The 15,909-nt window shown below is 34.6% G+C and overlaps 3 protein-coding genes across 6 annotated transcripts in view; all 3 read right to left on the bottom strand.

The window, feature by feature from the left end:
- Positions 1 to 2,052, bottom strand: part of LOC107467415 (uncharacterized protein At2g39795, mitochondrial) — a 10,015-nt gene extending 7,963 nt beyond the window's left edge. Inside the window, exons 1-3 of one of the 2 annotated variants that reach the window (XM_016086506.3) lie at positions 1,806 to 2,038; positions 1,380 to 1,723; positions 20 to 292 (exon numbers count right to left, since the gene is read on the bottom strand). In XM_016086506.3, the coding sequence (XP_015941992.1) occupies positions 112 to 292; positions 1,380 to 1,723; positions 1,806 to 1,994 (714 nt within the window). In that variant the 5' untranslated portion in view covers positions 1,995 to 2,038 and the 3' untranslated portion in view covers positions 20 to 111. Of the gene's footprint in view, positions 1 to 19; positions 293 to 1,379; positions 1,724 to 1,805 lie in introns of those variants that run through there. The other variant, XM_052253719.1, reaches the window with a different exon arrangement.
- A 980-nt stretch (positions 2,053 to 3,032) lies between these two features.
- LOC107467479 (uncharacterized) lies at positions 3,033 to 9,330 on the bottom strand. 3 transcript variants are annotated; one of them, XM_052253718.1, is made up of 6 exons: positions 9,046 to 9,330; positions 8,328 to 8,455; positions 7,860 to 8,029; positions 7,652 to 7,729; positions 7,102 to 7,246; positions 3,033 to 3,674 (listed from the first exon to the last, which is right to left on the bottom strand). In XM_052253718.1, the coding sequence occupies exons 1-6, from the start codon at positions 9,161 to 9,163 to the stop codon at positions 3,258 to 3,260; spliced, it is 1,056 nt and encodes a 351-aa protein (XP_052109678.1). In that variant the 5' UTR covers positions 9,164 to 9,330; the 3' UTR covers positions 3,033 to 3,257. The 3 variants fall into 3 exon arrangements, with proteins under 3 accessions (XP_052109678.1, XP_052109677.1, XP_015942077.1); XM_052253717.1 differs by lacking the exons at positions 7,102 to 7,246; positions 7,652 to 7,729; positions 7,860 to 8,029; positions 8,328 to 8,455 and adding exons at positions 3,778 to 3,922; positions 4,328 to 4,405; positions 4,536 to 4,705; positions 5,004 to 5,131; XM_016086591.3 differs by lacking the exon at positions 3,033 to 3,674 and adding an exon at positions 6,325 to 6,998.
- Positions 9,331 to 10,021: 691 nt separating this feature from the next.
- Positions 10,022 to 11,197, bottom strand: LOC127741416 (uncharacterized). Its single transcript, XM_052253720.1, has one exon. It carries the CDS (start codon positions 10,681 to 10,683, stop codon positions 10,171 to 10,173), a length of 513 nt encoding a protein of 170 aa, XP_052109680.1. The 5' UTR covers positions 10,684 to 11,197; the 3' UTR covers positions 10,022 to 10,170.
- Positions 11,198 to 15,909: the final 4,712 nt, after the last annotated feature.

Here is a 15,909-nt window from a genome sequence, read left to right as displayed (position 1 = left end):
AAAAAATAAGATATAATCAAAACTCAACAAGTTCTAAATTCATAATTTCATATTGTGAAAACTGAACACTATACGAGTCAATTTCAAAAATACATGCTCTAACAGAGAGGATTAGGAGGAAGGCGTAGGAGGCTTCTTGCCATCAATGAACAAGCCCATGGTTTTGAACCAACGCAATAGATTTCGATGTTCTTTAACATAGAGCCATGCTTGTAGAAACTTGAAGAGATCGTTTATTCCTCTCTCCTCTATGTAACTGTGAAATGCATCCCTCATGGATTCATCTAAGTCTCTGTCAGTTCACACAGTTCATCAGTCAAATATAGCATGAACCATTCTCACTTACAAACATCAAAATATAAAATTTCAAAATTTACATTTGCATTAATCTTTCTTGAGGTTTGCTAAAATTCAACCCGACTCTCCTATTCGTTCAAGTGCCATTGATTTCCACCTAGCTCTGGTTTGTGTTTTAGTTAGAACTACATTATTTTCTTAAGTCTTGGAGGGAAATTAGCACAGGTTTTCATAAATAGGGGAGAATCCAGTCGAATTTCGTGAAACCTTAGAGGAGGTGATCATGTAAATGTAATTTGCCCTAAACTATATGGAATAAGACCATACAAACTCTAAACCAAAATGAATGCTTCTTCTATGTGGCGAGTTAATACCCATTTTGGCTCCCGTGAAATTAGAGCCCGGCCTCATTTTCAACCCCCAAATTTCAATTTACCTAATCTAGTCCCCCAAATATGCAATTGTGACTCACGTTTGCCCCTGGAATTATCTCTGTGAACGGGGTAATGAGTTGGCATGTTTTGGAATCCAGTGTTACTCTGGCAAAAGACATTAAACAATCTTTGTCTAAGCTTTACAACGCCACTAATGCATCACACTACACAAGCTTCATCCCTTCCAATTCGACCAAACTCCTCCTTGCCTTAGGGCATAGTAACAAGAAAATAGGCACCCTTTTTCTTTTAGAAGACTAATACTTAAGTTTCTCTGTTATCTTAGACTAGAAACTCTTCAACATTTATCCAAGTAGATGAAAGGCTGCCTACGATTTTAAAAGGTAAAATTGTTAATTTGCCACCTAAAACCAACCCTAATTAGCAAGCTTATCAAACTGATAACAAGCTTAGGTCCCCAAATCAAGGTAACAATTTTACTAGTAAACTCTTAAGAGCTTACAATTTGAGTTCAGCAATTCAATTTTCCAGTTCCTGTGAACACCAGAGTTTGATTACCTTCCTAATGAGCTTAAACTAACATCATTAAACAATTAGCTGCATCATTTCATGCCCTAGCAAAGGAACTGAACCAAAAACACAAACTTTTAAGGTATAACATTTAAAAAAGAAAAATTGTGAACTTACGCAAAAGATGGACCAGCGTATTGCGAAGGAACGAGGAGGTAACCGCCACCAGATTCTTGAAGCTTAGGTCTCATTGAAACTGAGTGAATCCCCAGAGCATCTTCGTATAATCCGCACAGAAACATCAAGCATTCGTTCTGATTTGGTTTCGACACATCCACGTGAATGAACAGTTGATCAATGACTCCGCCGCCGCCGCCGCCGTCGCCGTCTTCGTCGTCGTTGGCGGCCAAGCGCATGACGTAGATTGTGATCTCTTCGTCGCCGTAGTTCCGCTTCAGCACGGGGCCGTTAGAATCGAGTGCGCCTTTTACGATCGTGAACGGCGATGGAGGTCCAACTTTCTGCGACAAATAACGAATCAGAAAATAAATAAATAAATAAAACCTAATTTGAGAGGTTTAGGGTTTAAGAAGAGAGCATTACAGGGGGCATGTTCATTTTGGCGACTTCGAGATAGTGGTCTTTGAGGGAGCGGAGGAGCATCGAGTTAACGGCAGAAGAGATTGAGTTGGACGATGAGCTGCTGGTGGCGCCGCGGATTAACGAGGGGAATGGACGGCGGAGGGCGGCGGCGGCGGCCGTGGCGGCGCCGACGAAGGCTCTCTTCCACATCTTGGTGTGTTTCTAGTTACTACTACTACTCTTCTGCCTTGCTTGCTTCTAAGCTTCAGCTTAATATTAACTAGTAATTTTTTTTTGGTGACTAATATTAACTAGTAATTGAAAAAAAAGTTTACAAAAATTAAAAGTTTTAAATTTATACTGCCTTCACGACTAGGTGGTTATATTTTTTGAGTTTAATTTTGTCATTTTGTAAAACATTTTTTACGATTTTTTCAATTAAATTTTATTTTTTAGGGCATCATTACATAAAATATTATTTTATTATTGTATTAATACATGAATATATAATTTTGTTTCTATAATTCACCGATTTGAGTTAGTTAAATAATTAATTTATTCATTGAATAATAATATACTCTTAAATAAAGTTTAAATTTACAATAAACTAGCTATTAAGGCTGTTTTTGTTGAAGAGACAAGACACTTAGACAAAAACACAAAATTGTATTTGACAAAGGAGATATAGACAAAGACAATATGTCCAAAGAATAGTGAATTATTGTATTTTGTGTCCAAAAAAGACATGAAGACACTAACAAAAAACACAACTTATTTTTTATTTTTTCTTTCATTATTCTTGTTAATTTTTTATAATTATACTTTTTTATTATTATATTTTCGTCTCAAATTTTTTGAATAAAAAAATGAGAATAAATTATATTTTCATCCTTTGTTCTAATTTATCACCAAATAGAATAATACAAAATTTTATATTTCTGGCCTTTATATCTTGTTCTTAGAGTTTGTCTTATCCTGTTTTCAGAAACAAACACAGCCTAATACCGAATTAGAAAATACTGGAAGAAATAAAAATAAATATGCGATTGAACTCAATATTTTTTAATTTTTATATTTCTCATTATTATTATGTACAAACAATGTGTGATATTTTGTGTTGTCATGTTTGATCTTTGCTTTTACAACTCCATAACAAGAATATAAACCAAGCATTTGCTAATTTATTATTGTAAATTTGACATTAAAAGAAAAAAAATTGTTAATAGTCTCTAGAGAATGGATATTGAATTATCTGAGTACTCTGTTTAGATTTCATCTTAAATTTATCAATTTCATCAAAACCAAGCAGCATGCAAATAAATTTGCACTTTTGTCAAAACCTCACACCTCCATTCATCTCAAGCCTGTGATGTTTCCAACTTGTTGAAGGAAATTTTCTAAAAATTTAGTGAAGAACTATTGAAATTTCTTACATATATACAGAGTAATAAAACACCACATGATCTGATAATTTTATGAGCTTCTGCTGTGAAGAGACTTGCTTGCTTGTGAAGCCAAGACCATTGCCTTAGCCCTTGTGCTCATCAACATCAACTCTCGCACTGCGCGACGCTGGTGTTGCCGTGCATTTTTCGCTCGCTTTGGAGCTAACCGGTTGTCCCTTTCCTCAAAGGCGAGCCGGAATTTCTCGGCCACTGATAATTCAGGGGAGGTTGAAGGAGAGGGCGAAGCGGGCTTCACTGCAAAACCACGCCCTCTCCATGTCTTGGGATCAATATCCTTCACAGCCACATCATCCAACACGGTATTTTGTAACGCTTCCCAAGGAACCTGAGTTCCCATAAACCCGAACGGAGATGACTTCAGGTTCACTATGATCCGCGGACACTCGGTAGATATCTCGTCTAACGAATTATTGTCGATGTTTGGCTGCAGAAAGAAAACCATAAAATTAAGCGTCTCGTGACTCATGCATTAGTGAGGACAAAGATCTGCATTCAATTACAAAAGAGAAAGATTTAATAGTTCATACCCATACTAGCCACCGGAGTGATTGCGCGCCACTTGAAATTTCTTTCGTATCGAGCTCCTCCCAGGAATCCTCCTCGACATAGTCCAGCCTCGGTTTAAATATACTCAAGCACCTCCGAGCTGTATGATCGCTCCTCAGACACCCTCTGCGACATTATCCAATAATCTTGTCTTAAATCTTCAATTACATAAAAAAAATTTCCCACTTTCTAAATATACTTTATTTTTTAAAAAGGTTAACAGAAAACTTTTCCGCTATCTACAACTCTCACCAGTCACCAGTTTAGAGAATGTTACCATTGTGAGGAGAAATCAAGCACCAAAGTCAAATCTTGACATTATGAACAGAAAAGCAAGTAATAATGTCATGAATCTTGATCATTTTTAAAGAATTCAATTTACTTATACGAACTATTGAAATCCGGCATATGAACATGATACTAAAATGGGCCATTTAAGAAAATTTCTGGTTTTCAACTTCTGAGCATTGAAAATAGGCAAACGTTATAACATAGAAATATGACTATCAATGAATGATGAGAGATACGTACCCGCATCTCAATGTCTCTAATAAACGGCAGTGCTTCACAAGTTCGGATATACCAGTAGCAGTGATTTTGGTACATCGGCTGCAAATAGTCTCAATATATCAAGTGACTCTGAAAAAGAGAGAGAAGTATAATATAAAAAAAAGCACACTAGACACGGCGGCAAACGTGTTTGCTTGGTAATTGTTTCGACAGAATCATAATCCTATACCTTATATCCAGAGCTTTAATTGATCTGCATACTTCGGCTGCTTTAATCAAGCCGACGTCGGAAACATCTGATCCAGAGACATCAAGGTATTCCCAAGAAGTATCAGCTAATGCAATCAGGACATCATCATTCAACAACTTTCTCCGTCTCGCAATAGCTGCCACTGCCGTCTATCATTTAGAATTAATTCTTTAACCGTAAGAATGCATCTTATGCATGATCTCTTTTTCCGTACAAAGCACAATAAAAGATTCTTAAGAATAAAGCTGTTCATGAAATTAAGCAATAAAGCAGTTTTTTTTTTTTACCCACAAAAAGGCTCTCCTAGAGAAAAAATTTACAAACATTTCTTACGTGCATTCGCATTGCGCAGGCTACAACTTCGAAATTTTTCTTTACAGAAATATATGCATGAATAAATGACCAATCAATAGATTTAACAGGTAGAATCATTCTCTAGAAAACTACCTTTATCTCAGCTGGCAAACCGATAGCAATCTCCGGCAAATCCGTAATAATATCCTCCAAATGTTTTCCAATAACTCCAATGCATAGGCTAACCAAACTTGGAGGCTTCATCTTCTTAGGCAGTAGTCCTGCATATAATTTTATCCCGAAATCGAACCATATTAAGGCGCTGCCATGGCTCAAAACCTATGATCCGTGAGTTAACTACCTAAACCTCAAGACAACCAAGAACATACATACTGGCTCCATCAAATAATATAAAACACATTTTAACAATCCTATTAAGGTGCAAAACTCAAACTGAACTTCCTTGAATATCATTAGCACAAGTCACAATAAACAAACACAGATTCTAAGCCTCAAAGGAAAATCCCTAAGTATACAACTAGTAATTTTTTTTTGGTGACTAATATTAACTAGTAATTGAAAAAAAAGTTTACAAAAATTAAAAGTTTTAAATTTATACTGCCTTCACGACTAGGTGGTTATATTTTTTGAGTTTAATTTTGTCATTTTGTAAAACATTTTTTACGATTTTTTCAATTAAATTTTATTTTTTAGGGCATCATTACATAAAATATTATTTTATTATTGTATTAATACATGAATATATAATTTTGTTTCTATAATTCACCGATTTGAGTTAGTTAAATAATTAATTTATTCATTGAATAATAATATACTCTTAAATAAAGTTTAAATTTACAATAAACTAGCTATTAAGGCTGTTTTTGTTGAAGAGACAAGACACTTAGACAAAAACACAAAATTGTATTTGACAAAGGAGATATAGACAAAGACAATATGTCCAAAGAATAGTGAATTATTGTATTTTGTGTCCAAAAAAGACATGAAGACACTAACAAAAAACACAACTTATTTTTTATTTTTTCTTTCATTATTCTTGTTAATTTTTTATAATTATACTTTTTTATTATTATATTTTCGTCTCAAATTTTTTGAATAAAAAAATGAGAATAAATTATATTTTCATCCTTTGTTCTAATTTATCACCAAATAGAATAATACAAAATTTTATATTTCTGGCCTTTATATCTTGTTCTTAGAGTTTGTCTTATCCTGTTTTCAGAAACAAACACAGCCTAATACCGAATTAGAAAATACTGGAAGAAATAAAAATAAATATGCGATTGAACTCAATATTTTTTAATTTTTATATTTCTCATTATTATTATGTACAAACAATGTGTGATATTTTGTGTTGTCATGTTTGATCTTTGCTTTTACAACTCCATAACAAGAATATAAACCAAGCATTTGCTAATTTATTATTGTAAATTTGACATTAAAAGAAAAAAAATTGTTAATAGTCTCTAGAGAATGGATATTGAATTATCTGAGTACTCTGTTTAGATTTCATCTTAAATTTATCAATTTCATCAAAACCAAGCAGCATGCAAATAAATTTGCACTTTTGTCAAAACCTCACACCTCCATTCATCTCAAGCCTGTGATGTTTCCAACTTGTTGAAGGAAATTTTCTAAAAATTTAGTGAAGAACTATTGAAATTTCTTACATATATACAGAGTAATAAAACACCACATGATCTGATAATTTTATGAGCTTCTGCTGTGAAGAGACTTGCTTGCTTGTGAAGCCAAGACCATTGCCTTAGCCCTTGTGCTCATCAACATCAACTCTCGCACTGCGCGACGCTGGTGTTGCCGTGCATTTTTCGCTCGCTTTGGAGCTAACCGGTTGTCCCTTTCCTCAAAGGCGAGCCGGAATTTCTCGGCCACTGATAATTCAGGGGAGGTTGAAGGAGAGGGCGAAGCGGGCTTCACTGCAAAACCACGCCCTCTCCATGTCTTGGGATCAATATCCTTCACAGCCACATCATCCAACACGGTATTTTGTAACGCTTCCCAAGGAACCTGAGTTCCCATAAACCCGAACGGAGATGACTTCAGGTTCACTATGATCCGCGGACACTCGGTAGATATCTCGTCTAACGAATTATTGTCGATGTTTGGCTGCAGAAAGAAAACCATAAAATTAAGCGTCTCGTGACTCATGCATTAGTGAGGACAAAGATCTGCATTCAATTACAAAAGAGAAAGATTTAATAGTTCATACCCATACTAGCCACCGGAGTGATTGCGCGCCACTTGAAATTTCTTTCGTATCGAGCTCCTCCCAGGAATCCTCCTCGACATAGTCCAGCCTCGGTTTAAATATACTCAAGCACCTCCGAGCTGTATGATCGCTCCTCAGACACCCTCTGCGACATTATCCAATAATCTTGTCTTAAATCTTCAATTACATAAAAAAAATTTCCCACTTTCTAAATATACTTTATTTTTTAAAAAGGTTAACAGAAAACTTTTCCGCTATCTACAACTCTCACCAGTCACCAGTTTAGAGAATGTTACCATTGTGAGGAGAAATCAAGCACCAAAGTCAAATCTTGACATTATGAACAGAAAAGCAAGTAATAATGTCATGAATCTTGATCATTTTTAAAGAATTCAATTTACTTATACGAACTATTGAAATCCGGCATATGAACATGATACTAAAATGGGCCATTTAAGAAAATTTCTGGTTTTCAACTTCTGAGCATTGAAAATAGGCAAACGTTATAACATAGAAATATGACTATCAATGAATGATGAGAGATACGTACCCGCATCTCAATGTCTCTAATAAACGGCAGTGCTTCACAAGTTCGGATATACCAGTAGCAGTGATTTTGGTACATCGGCTGCAAATAGTCTCAATATATCAAGTGACTCTGAAAAAGAGAGAGAAGTATAATATAAAAAAAAGCACACTAGACACGGCGGCAAACGTGTTTGCTTGGTAATTGTTTCGACAGAATCATAATCCTATACCTTATATCCAGAGCTTTAATTGATCTGCATACTTCGGCTGCTTTAATCAAGCCGACGTCGGAAACATCTGATCCAGAGACATCAAGGTATTCCCAAGAAGTATCAGCTAATGCAATCAGGACATCATCATTCAACAACTTTCTCCGTCTCGCAATAGCTGCCACTGCCGTCTATCATTTAGAATTAATTCTTTAACCGTAAGAATGCATCTTATGCATGATCTCTTTTTCCGTACAAAGCACAATAAAAGATTCTTAAGAATAAAGCTGTTCATGAAATTAAGCAATAAAGCAGTTTTTTTTTTTTACCCACAAAAAGGCTCTCCTAGAGAAAAAATTTACAAACATTTCTTACGTGCATTCGCATTGCGCAGGCTACAACTTCGAAATTTTTCTTTACAGAAATATATGCATGAATAAATGACCAATCAATAGATTTAACAGGTAGAATCATTCTCTAGAAAACTACCTTTATCTCAGCTGGCAAACCGATAGCAATCTCCGGCAAATCCGTAATAATATCCTCCAAATGTTTTCCAATAACTCCAATGCATAGGCTAACCAAACTTGGAGGCTTCATCTTCTTAGGCAGTAGTCCTGCATATAATTTTATCCCGAAATCGAACCATATTAAGGCGCTGCCATGGCTCAAAACCTATGATCCGTGAGTTAACTACCTAAACCTCAAGACAACCAAGAACATACATACTGGCTCCATCAAATAATATAAAACACATTTTAACAATCCTATTAAGGTGCAAAACTCAAACTGAACTTCCTTGAATATCATTAGCACAAGTCACAATAAACAAACACAGATTCTAAGCCTCAAAGGAAAATCCCTAAGTATACAATCTGCTACTTTCACAACATCAGCTACCATAATCAAAACAGGTATATAATCATATGGAATCAAACTTCAATAAAAGCTCCAAATGAATTTTATTCACCATTCCCAAATTTTCTGTAAATTGGAACTGAATCTGAAATTGTCACACAAGCTAATTAATTGTCCAACCCCCCTCCCTCTTTTTTTCTTCTAATTTTCATTGACCATACCCCAAAAACAAAGCAAGTGCAATTCATCATAGAGCTCAGAAAGTTTGAAGCTTTACCAATAAACAAACAAAAACAAAACACCCCACCTCAGGAAAAAATAAAATTGATTACATACAAAACCAAATTACCTTGAAATTGATGGTGGTTAGTTGCAATGGAAATTTTGTTCTTGACGTTGGATTGGGGATTCAAATCGAGGTTTTGCAGAGAGGTTTCTAATTCCTTGGAAGCTTTACCTTTATCCATCAAAAAAAGCAAACAGCAAAAACCAGAGACAAGTATGTGCAAACACGATTGAATCAAAAACACACACACAACACAATAGCCCAGAAAGAGGTTCTTAGTATTTAGGGATTTTAAAAAAAAAATGTTTATTTATGTTCAGAAAAATAGAAACACACGATGCCGACTTGACTTACCATCCGGTTCCTTTCATATATACACCAATACTTATCAACATCAATAGGGTGAGACAAAGTGCCTACAATACTGCATGCATAGGCTTCAACATCCAAAGGGTTGCATAAAGTTCCTTTAGCAAGTTTTACTCTCCCTTTTTCATCACTAAGCAATCCTGCAAAATCTCCAACCACATTTTTTATACGATCTATCTGAGAAGGTTCATCATCCTTCAAGTTCAACCTCATTCCATTGATCTCACCCTCTTGTTTCTCTTGATTCACCTTTGATGCTCGCCACCAGTTGAGGTACTCCAATGACACACAAGGCTTGTAAGCTCTTGAAGGAACATAAAACATAAAATTTTCCCTGCAATTTGAGTTCATAACAGCAAAATCCCCAGGAAGATGTTGATCGAAGCCGAATTGCATTGCAACCCGGTACGGCATATACTTCTCAATGCAACCTCCCAAACCAACAAGCTCATTTGCAAACAAACACTGCCCAAAGGACTTTAACTCGTCGTTCGAGTTTGAAGCAACATGAACAAATTGCTCATTGTCCTTGTAAGGGGACACAAAACACCAATTTTTCAAATCAGCAGCATAAGGACGCCATTGGAAACTCCTTGCAAATTTCAAAGCGGACGAAATTGGGCAGCCATTAGCATTCGATATCACTCCATGCCACCTTGCAGCTCTAGGCTCCCCTGGCTTTAGTTCTATGGGACAATTTGATCCGAAAATCGAAAACCTTTCATTAGCCCATAGCTGCACAAGTTGGAATAGGCCTAGAGCCTTCACGGATTCACCCAAAGAAGAGGTTACTTGTTGCTTAAGCAACCTCAAACTCTCTTAGATACCAGCTAGAACAGCAGGGGCCAGAGCCAATTTTGTCCCACGAGCCAGGCGAATCGCAATTGGAAAGACACGCGTCGCAATTACCTCGTAGGGAAGCGAGGGAAACACGAATCTTGACAACCACAGGGAGAGAAAACCTACATGCTCAAGATCATGACTTTGCCCCTCCTCCATAAAAAACTTCATCCATGTCCTTTGGTCTCTCCTTGATTTTCCACCATCCATTTCCCTCGAAAGCCGTAACATCTCGGCTTCCATCGCAACCATATCCCCGGTGAGAGGAAGATTCACCGGCTCGCCAAGGACCGAAAATCCACCAAGAACCATAACATCTTCTAGGGTGATTGTGGCTTCACCCCATGGAAAAACAAAAGTATTTGTCTCTATACACCAATACTCAACAATTCCAAGAATCAAACTTTGATTACATTGAATCTTATACATAGAACTCAAAATAGCATCGCATATACCTGTTTGGTTCCACATGAATCCGTATTTTCCCGCCATAATTTCAATCCAATCGTTCCATTTCCTCTGAGGATTTTTCCACCCTTTGAACTGAACAGCTGGATGCACCTCTTCGCCGTTACGCGGCGGCGAAGAAACCGTTGGGAATCTTGTGGCTTCGCCGGTGTTCTTTGCACATGGCTTGAGGAAATTGGCCACTCTTTACAGTGTTGTTTCCACCTTCATCAACCATTGTTGTATTCAGAGACTCGAATACGCAGAATCTTATAGAATCTTCTATTACCATTTTGGTTTTCCCCTTTGTGAGATGAATAAAGAGAAGGAACGCAATGATCAAGCAAAATAGCTCAGAAAATGATGAATGGTGTATCGAAGAAGTTATTGAGTCCAAAAAAGGAGGGATTTTTCAAAAAGAAAAGGGGTTATGGCGGCATGGCGTCTTCGATAATCTTTCGGATTAATAATTTGATACATTACAAATATCAATTTTTTATTTTTAATACTTAAAATATTAAGAATAATTAAACATAATTTTTTTTTTAACCTTGTTTATAAAAAGAGAAAGTTTGTTGAATAGAGAACAAATATCAATTTATAGCCAAACTTCAAAATTTTAAAAATAATATAATCATATTTAATTCATACTTGTAATTAAATTTTAAAACTAATATAATTGGATATCTTTATTTTTTTCTTTAGGATGGAATTGATCATTTTCCACATCTAAAGACCTTACGATCATTGGGGTACTCAAGGGATGTGATTTATCCATATAAAATCTCTTCAAAATCTTTTCTGTGTATGTTGTTTGATGAATAAAAATCCCATTTTTTGTATGCTCGATCTGCAGGACGAGATAAAATTTAGTCTTTCTAAGATCTTTTATCTCAAACTCTTCTTTTAGAACTTTTATAATTATTTGAATCTCTTCAGGGGTTCCAATGATATTTAAATCATTAACGTACACAGCAATTATAATGAAGCCAGATGCAGATTTCTTTATGAAAACACATGGGCAGATATCATAATTCTTGAATCCGTTTTTGGCCAGATACTATGTAAGACGATTGTACCACATTCATCCAGATTGCTTTTAACCATATAAATATCTTTACAATTTGACTGAGTATAATCCCTGTGAATACTCATTGGACGATTTATATATCTTTACTTCTTCAGGAATTTTTATATAGATATCACGATCTAATGATTCGTATAAGTAGGTTGTTATCACATTCATTAAATGCATATGTAGTTTATGGTATGTGGATAAACTGATCAAATAATGCAATATTATTTCAACCACTACAGGAGAATATGTTTCTTCATAATCTATACCAAGCTTTTGTGAAAAATCTTGTGCCACGAGTCGAGCTTTGTAACGTACAACTTTATTTTTCTCATTTCGTTTTCTCACAAATACCCATCTGTATCCAACAGGTTTTACATCATATGGTGTACGGACTACAGGTCCAAAGACTTCACGTTTTGCAAGTGAGTCTAACTCAGCCTTCATAACTTCTTCCCATTTTAGCCAATCATTTCTTTGTCGACATTCTTCGACTGTTCTTGGCTCAAGATCTTTACTTTTATGCATGATATTTAGTGCCACATTATATGCAAATATTTCATTGACAATTGTCTTATTTCAGTCCCATTTTTCTCCTGTAAAGACACAATTTATCGAGATCTCGTCATTTTCACAATTTTCAGGTACCTGAACGTCTTTTGGCGTTGAAACTATATCAGAATTTTAGACAACTGCATGTGTCTTTACTATGTCTTTATCTTTTTCAACAGGAATAGTATTTACCTCTTTTCTTTTTTGAGGATTTTTGTCTTTAGAACCGACAGGCCTAACACGCTTTTGACGTGAATTTATTTCGGTGGCTCTTTGTCTGACTGAGACATCAATTCGAATTGGAGCATTTTTAGCTGGTATATAGGATTTAGTTATCCTTTTCATATCAAAAAATGTATCAGAAAATTCATTTGCTATTCTTTACACATGTATAATCTTTTGAACTTCTAGTTCACATTGTCTTGATAGAGGATCTAAATGTATCAAGGATGATGCATTCCAATTAATTTCCCTTTTAGGAAGCTTATTCTATTTCCCTAATGTTGGAAATTTTGATTCATCAAAATGACAATCTGCAAATTGGACTTTAAATATATCTCTAGAGATACCTCATTATAGAGGGAGAATCATATCCAACATATATTCCCAATTTTCTTTGGAGTCCCATTTTGGTGTGAGAAGATGGTGCAATGGGAATATATATCGCACACCCAAATATTCTTAAATGAGAAATATTTGGCTGCTAGCCAAAACTAATTGCATGGGAAAGAACTGATGGTAACTTGTTGGCCTCAAACGAAGAAGTGCTGTGGCATGTAAAATAGCATGCCTCCAAACCGGGGTTGGGAGATTTGTTCTCATAAGTAAGGGTCTAGCAATTAATTGGAGGCATTTAATAAGTGATTCCGCTAACCTATTTTGTGTGTGAACATGAGCTACTGAATATTCAATGCTTATTCCGTTATCCATACAATAAGCATCAAAGGCTTGGGAAGTAAATTCACCAACATTATCAAGACAAATTGCTTTGATTGGATTTTCTGGAAATTGTGCTTTTAATTGGATAATTTGAGCAAGTAATCTCGCAAACGCCAAATTGCGAGAAGACAATAAGTACACATGTGATCATCTCAAAGATGCATCTATTAGGACCATAAAATATCTAAAAGATCCACATGATAGATGAATAGGTCCACATATATCGCCGTGAATCCTTTCTAGGAATGCAGGAGACTCAAATCCAATCTTTACTAGTGATGGCCTTAAAATTAACTTTCCCTGAGAACGTGCAGCACAAAAAAATTCACTAGATTTAAGAATCTTCTAGTTCTTTAATGAATGTCCATGGAAGTTTTCAATAATTCTCAGCATCATAGTTGTTCCCGGATGACCCAATCGCTTATGCCAAGTTATGAATTCATTTGAGCTGGTAAACTTCAGGTTTACAATGGCATGTGATTCAATTGCACTAATTTTAGTATAATATAATCCAGATAAAAGTGAGGGTAAGTTTTCTAATATAACCATTTTATTTGAATCATGAGTTGTGATACATAAGTACTCATAATTTTCCTCATTCATTATTTCAATATGATACCCATTTCGGCGAATATCTTTAAAACTCAGTTTCTTAGAGACTTGGTAGACAATAGTGCATTATTTATTATGAATTTTGTTCTTCCGAGAAAAATATTATTTCTCTTCTGGAGCCTTCTATCATATTGTCTGAGCCAATAATAGTATTAACATATTCTTCTTTTGGTACAATATGTGTAAAATATATATTACTTTTGAGAATGGTATGCGAACTGACACTATCTGCAAGGCAAACATCTTCATTATATGTCCTTGTTATTTTCTTCAAAGACAAATAATAATAATAATAATAATAAGAGGAATGATAGGGGACCAGCAATATTTAGAATTTATAGCCATCAAATAGCCATCAATAAGGCTTTTAATGGTGTGAGATTAATGTGAGATTTCATCCAATGGCTCACTCTTCTTTGATGGTTACATGCTGGCCAGAATTTGATAAAATTGCTGGTCTCCTAGACTTTTCCTAATAATAAAATGAGTAAAAGTATATGTGTAGTAAAATTATTTTCTTGATTGTTTTTCTAAAAAATACTATGCATAGTATCATATACTAAAAATTTTATTATTATTATTTTAGAACTTGGCATATTTAGTAATTTTGAAATTCATAAACATAAATATTTTATTAAATATTATTTATATACATCACACTTGAAATTCAAATACATAGGGAATAAAACTTAATTTTTATTTTATTTTATTTATTTACATGAGTACTTAACAAACCCACATATTAAATTTTTTATCATTGATTAAATGACCAATATTTCCTTCAGGACCATCAAAGAAATAAGATACATCATAATGAGTGGTATAATTTTCAGCAGCATCATTTGAAACAAATTTCGTCTCCTTTCCTTTGTCGTCCTTTTTCAAAGATGCTTGATAAAGATTGACTAAGTGCCTTGGAGTACGACAAGTACGCGACCAATGACTCTTTCCATCACAACGGAAATATTTATCCTCTGTTGATTTATTTTTCCCATTGTTTCTTTCTTTATCCGACTTTTGGTGATATCCTTTATTGTGAACATAATTTTTCTTCCTTCTATAATTTTTCTTGTTTCCAAAACCTTGCCATTCACCTCTTATGGGGTTATGATTTGCAACATTTGCTTCAGGAAATGGGATGGTGCCAGCTGGACGCGCTTCATGATTTTTTGAAAGCAACTCATTGTTGCCTTCAGTAACAAGAATGTAAGAAATTAATTTAGAATATTTTTTAAATCCTTTTTCTCGATACTACTGCTGCAGGAGCACATTAGAGGCATGGAAGATCGAGAAAGTTTTCTCTAACATATCATTATCAGTTATCTTTTCTCCACATAATTTCATTCGTGAGGAGATTCGAAACATTGCTGAATTATATTCATTTATGGATTTAAAATCCTATAGACGCAAGTGCGTTCATTCATATCGGGCTTGAGGAAGTATCACTGTCTTTTGATGATTATACCTTTCTTCAAGATTTTTTCACAGATCTATAAGATCTTTTAATGTGAGATATTCATTTTTCAATCTTTCGTCAAGATGACGATGAAGGAAGATCATGGCTTTGGCTTTATCCTTTTGGGATGCATTGTTTTCAGCCTTAATAGTATCTCCAAGATCCATTGAATCAAGATGGATTTCAACATCTAATATCTATGATAAGTAGTTATTTCCAGATATATCAAGAGCATTAAATTCAAGATGAGTGAGTTTTGACATAATGAAAATTTATTACCTGAGTCTTCCTAAATTTTGATCAAGTCTCGTACTGATAACGTGTTGTAAAATAAATAAACAAGGAAGATATAATATAAAATAAAAAATATAAATAGAAGAGTAGAGTATTGATATTCACTAATATAATTATCTCATTATAATATAAGTAATTTATATATTTACTAGTATATTGCAATTTTAAAAAATTCACGAAGAGAAAAGAGAATTTTATATGTTATTGCAATGTAATGGGAGAGAGAGAGGAAAGTATTTGTTATTATTATTTTTCTGTGTTATTAACGGAGATTTAACTTCCTATTTATACACATATTAGGCTTTGATTTTTCAAACTTCATTAAAGCCTTCTTTCATTAAGA

Source organism: Arachis duranensis, chromosome 9, assembly GCF_000817695.3.
Source record: "Arachis duranensis cultivar V14167 chromosome 9, aradu.V14167.gnm2.J7QH, whole genome shotgun sequence".
NCBI lineage: Eukaryota > Viridiplantae > Streptophyta > Magnoliopsida > Fabales > Fabaceae > Arachis > Arachis duranensis.
This window is presented reverse-complemented; position numbering and strand designations above follow the sequence as displayed.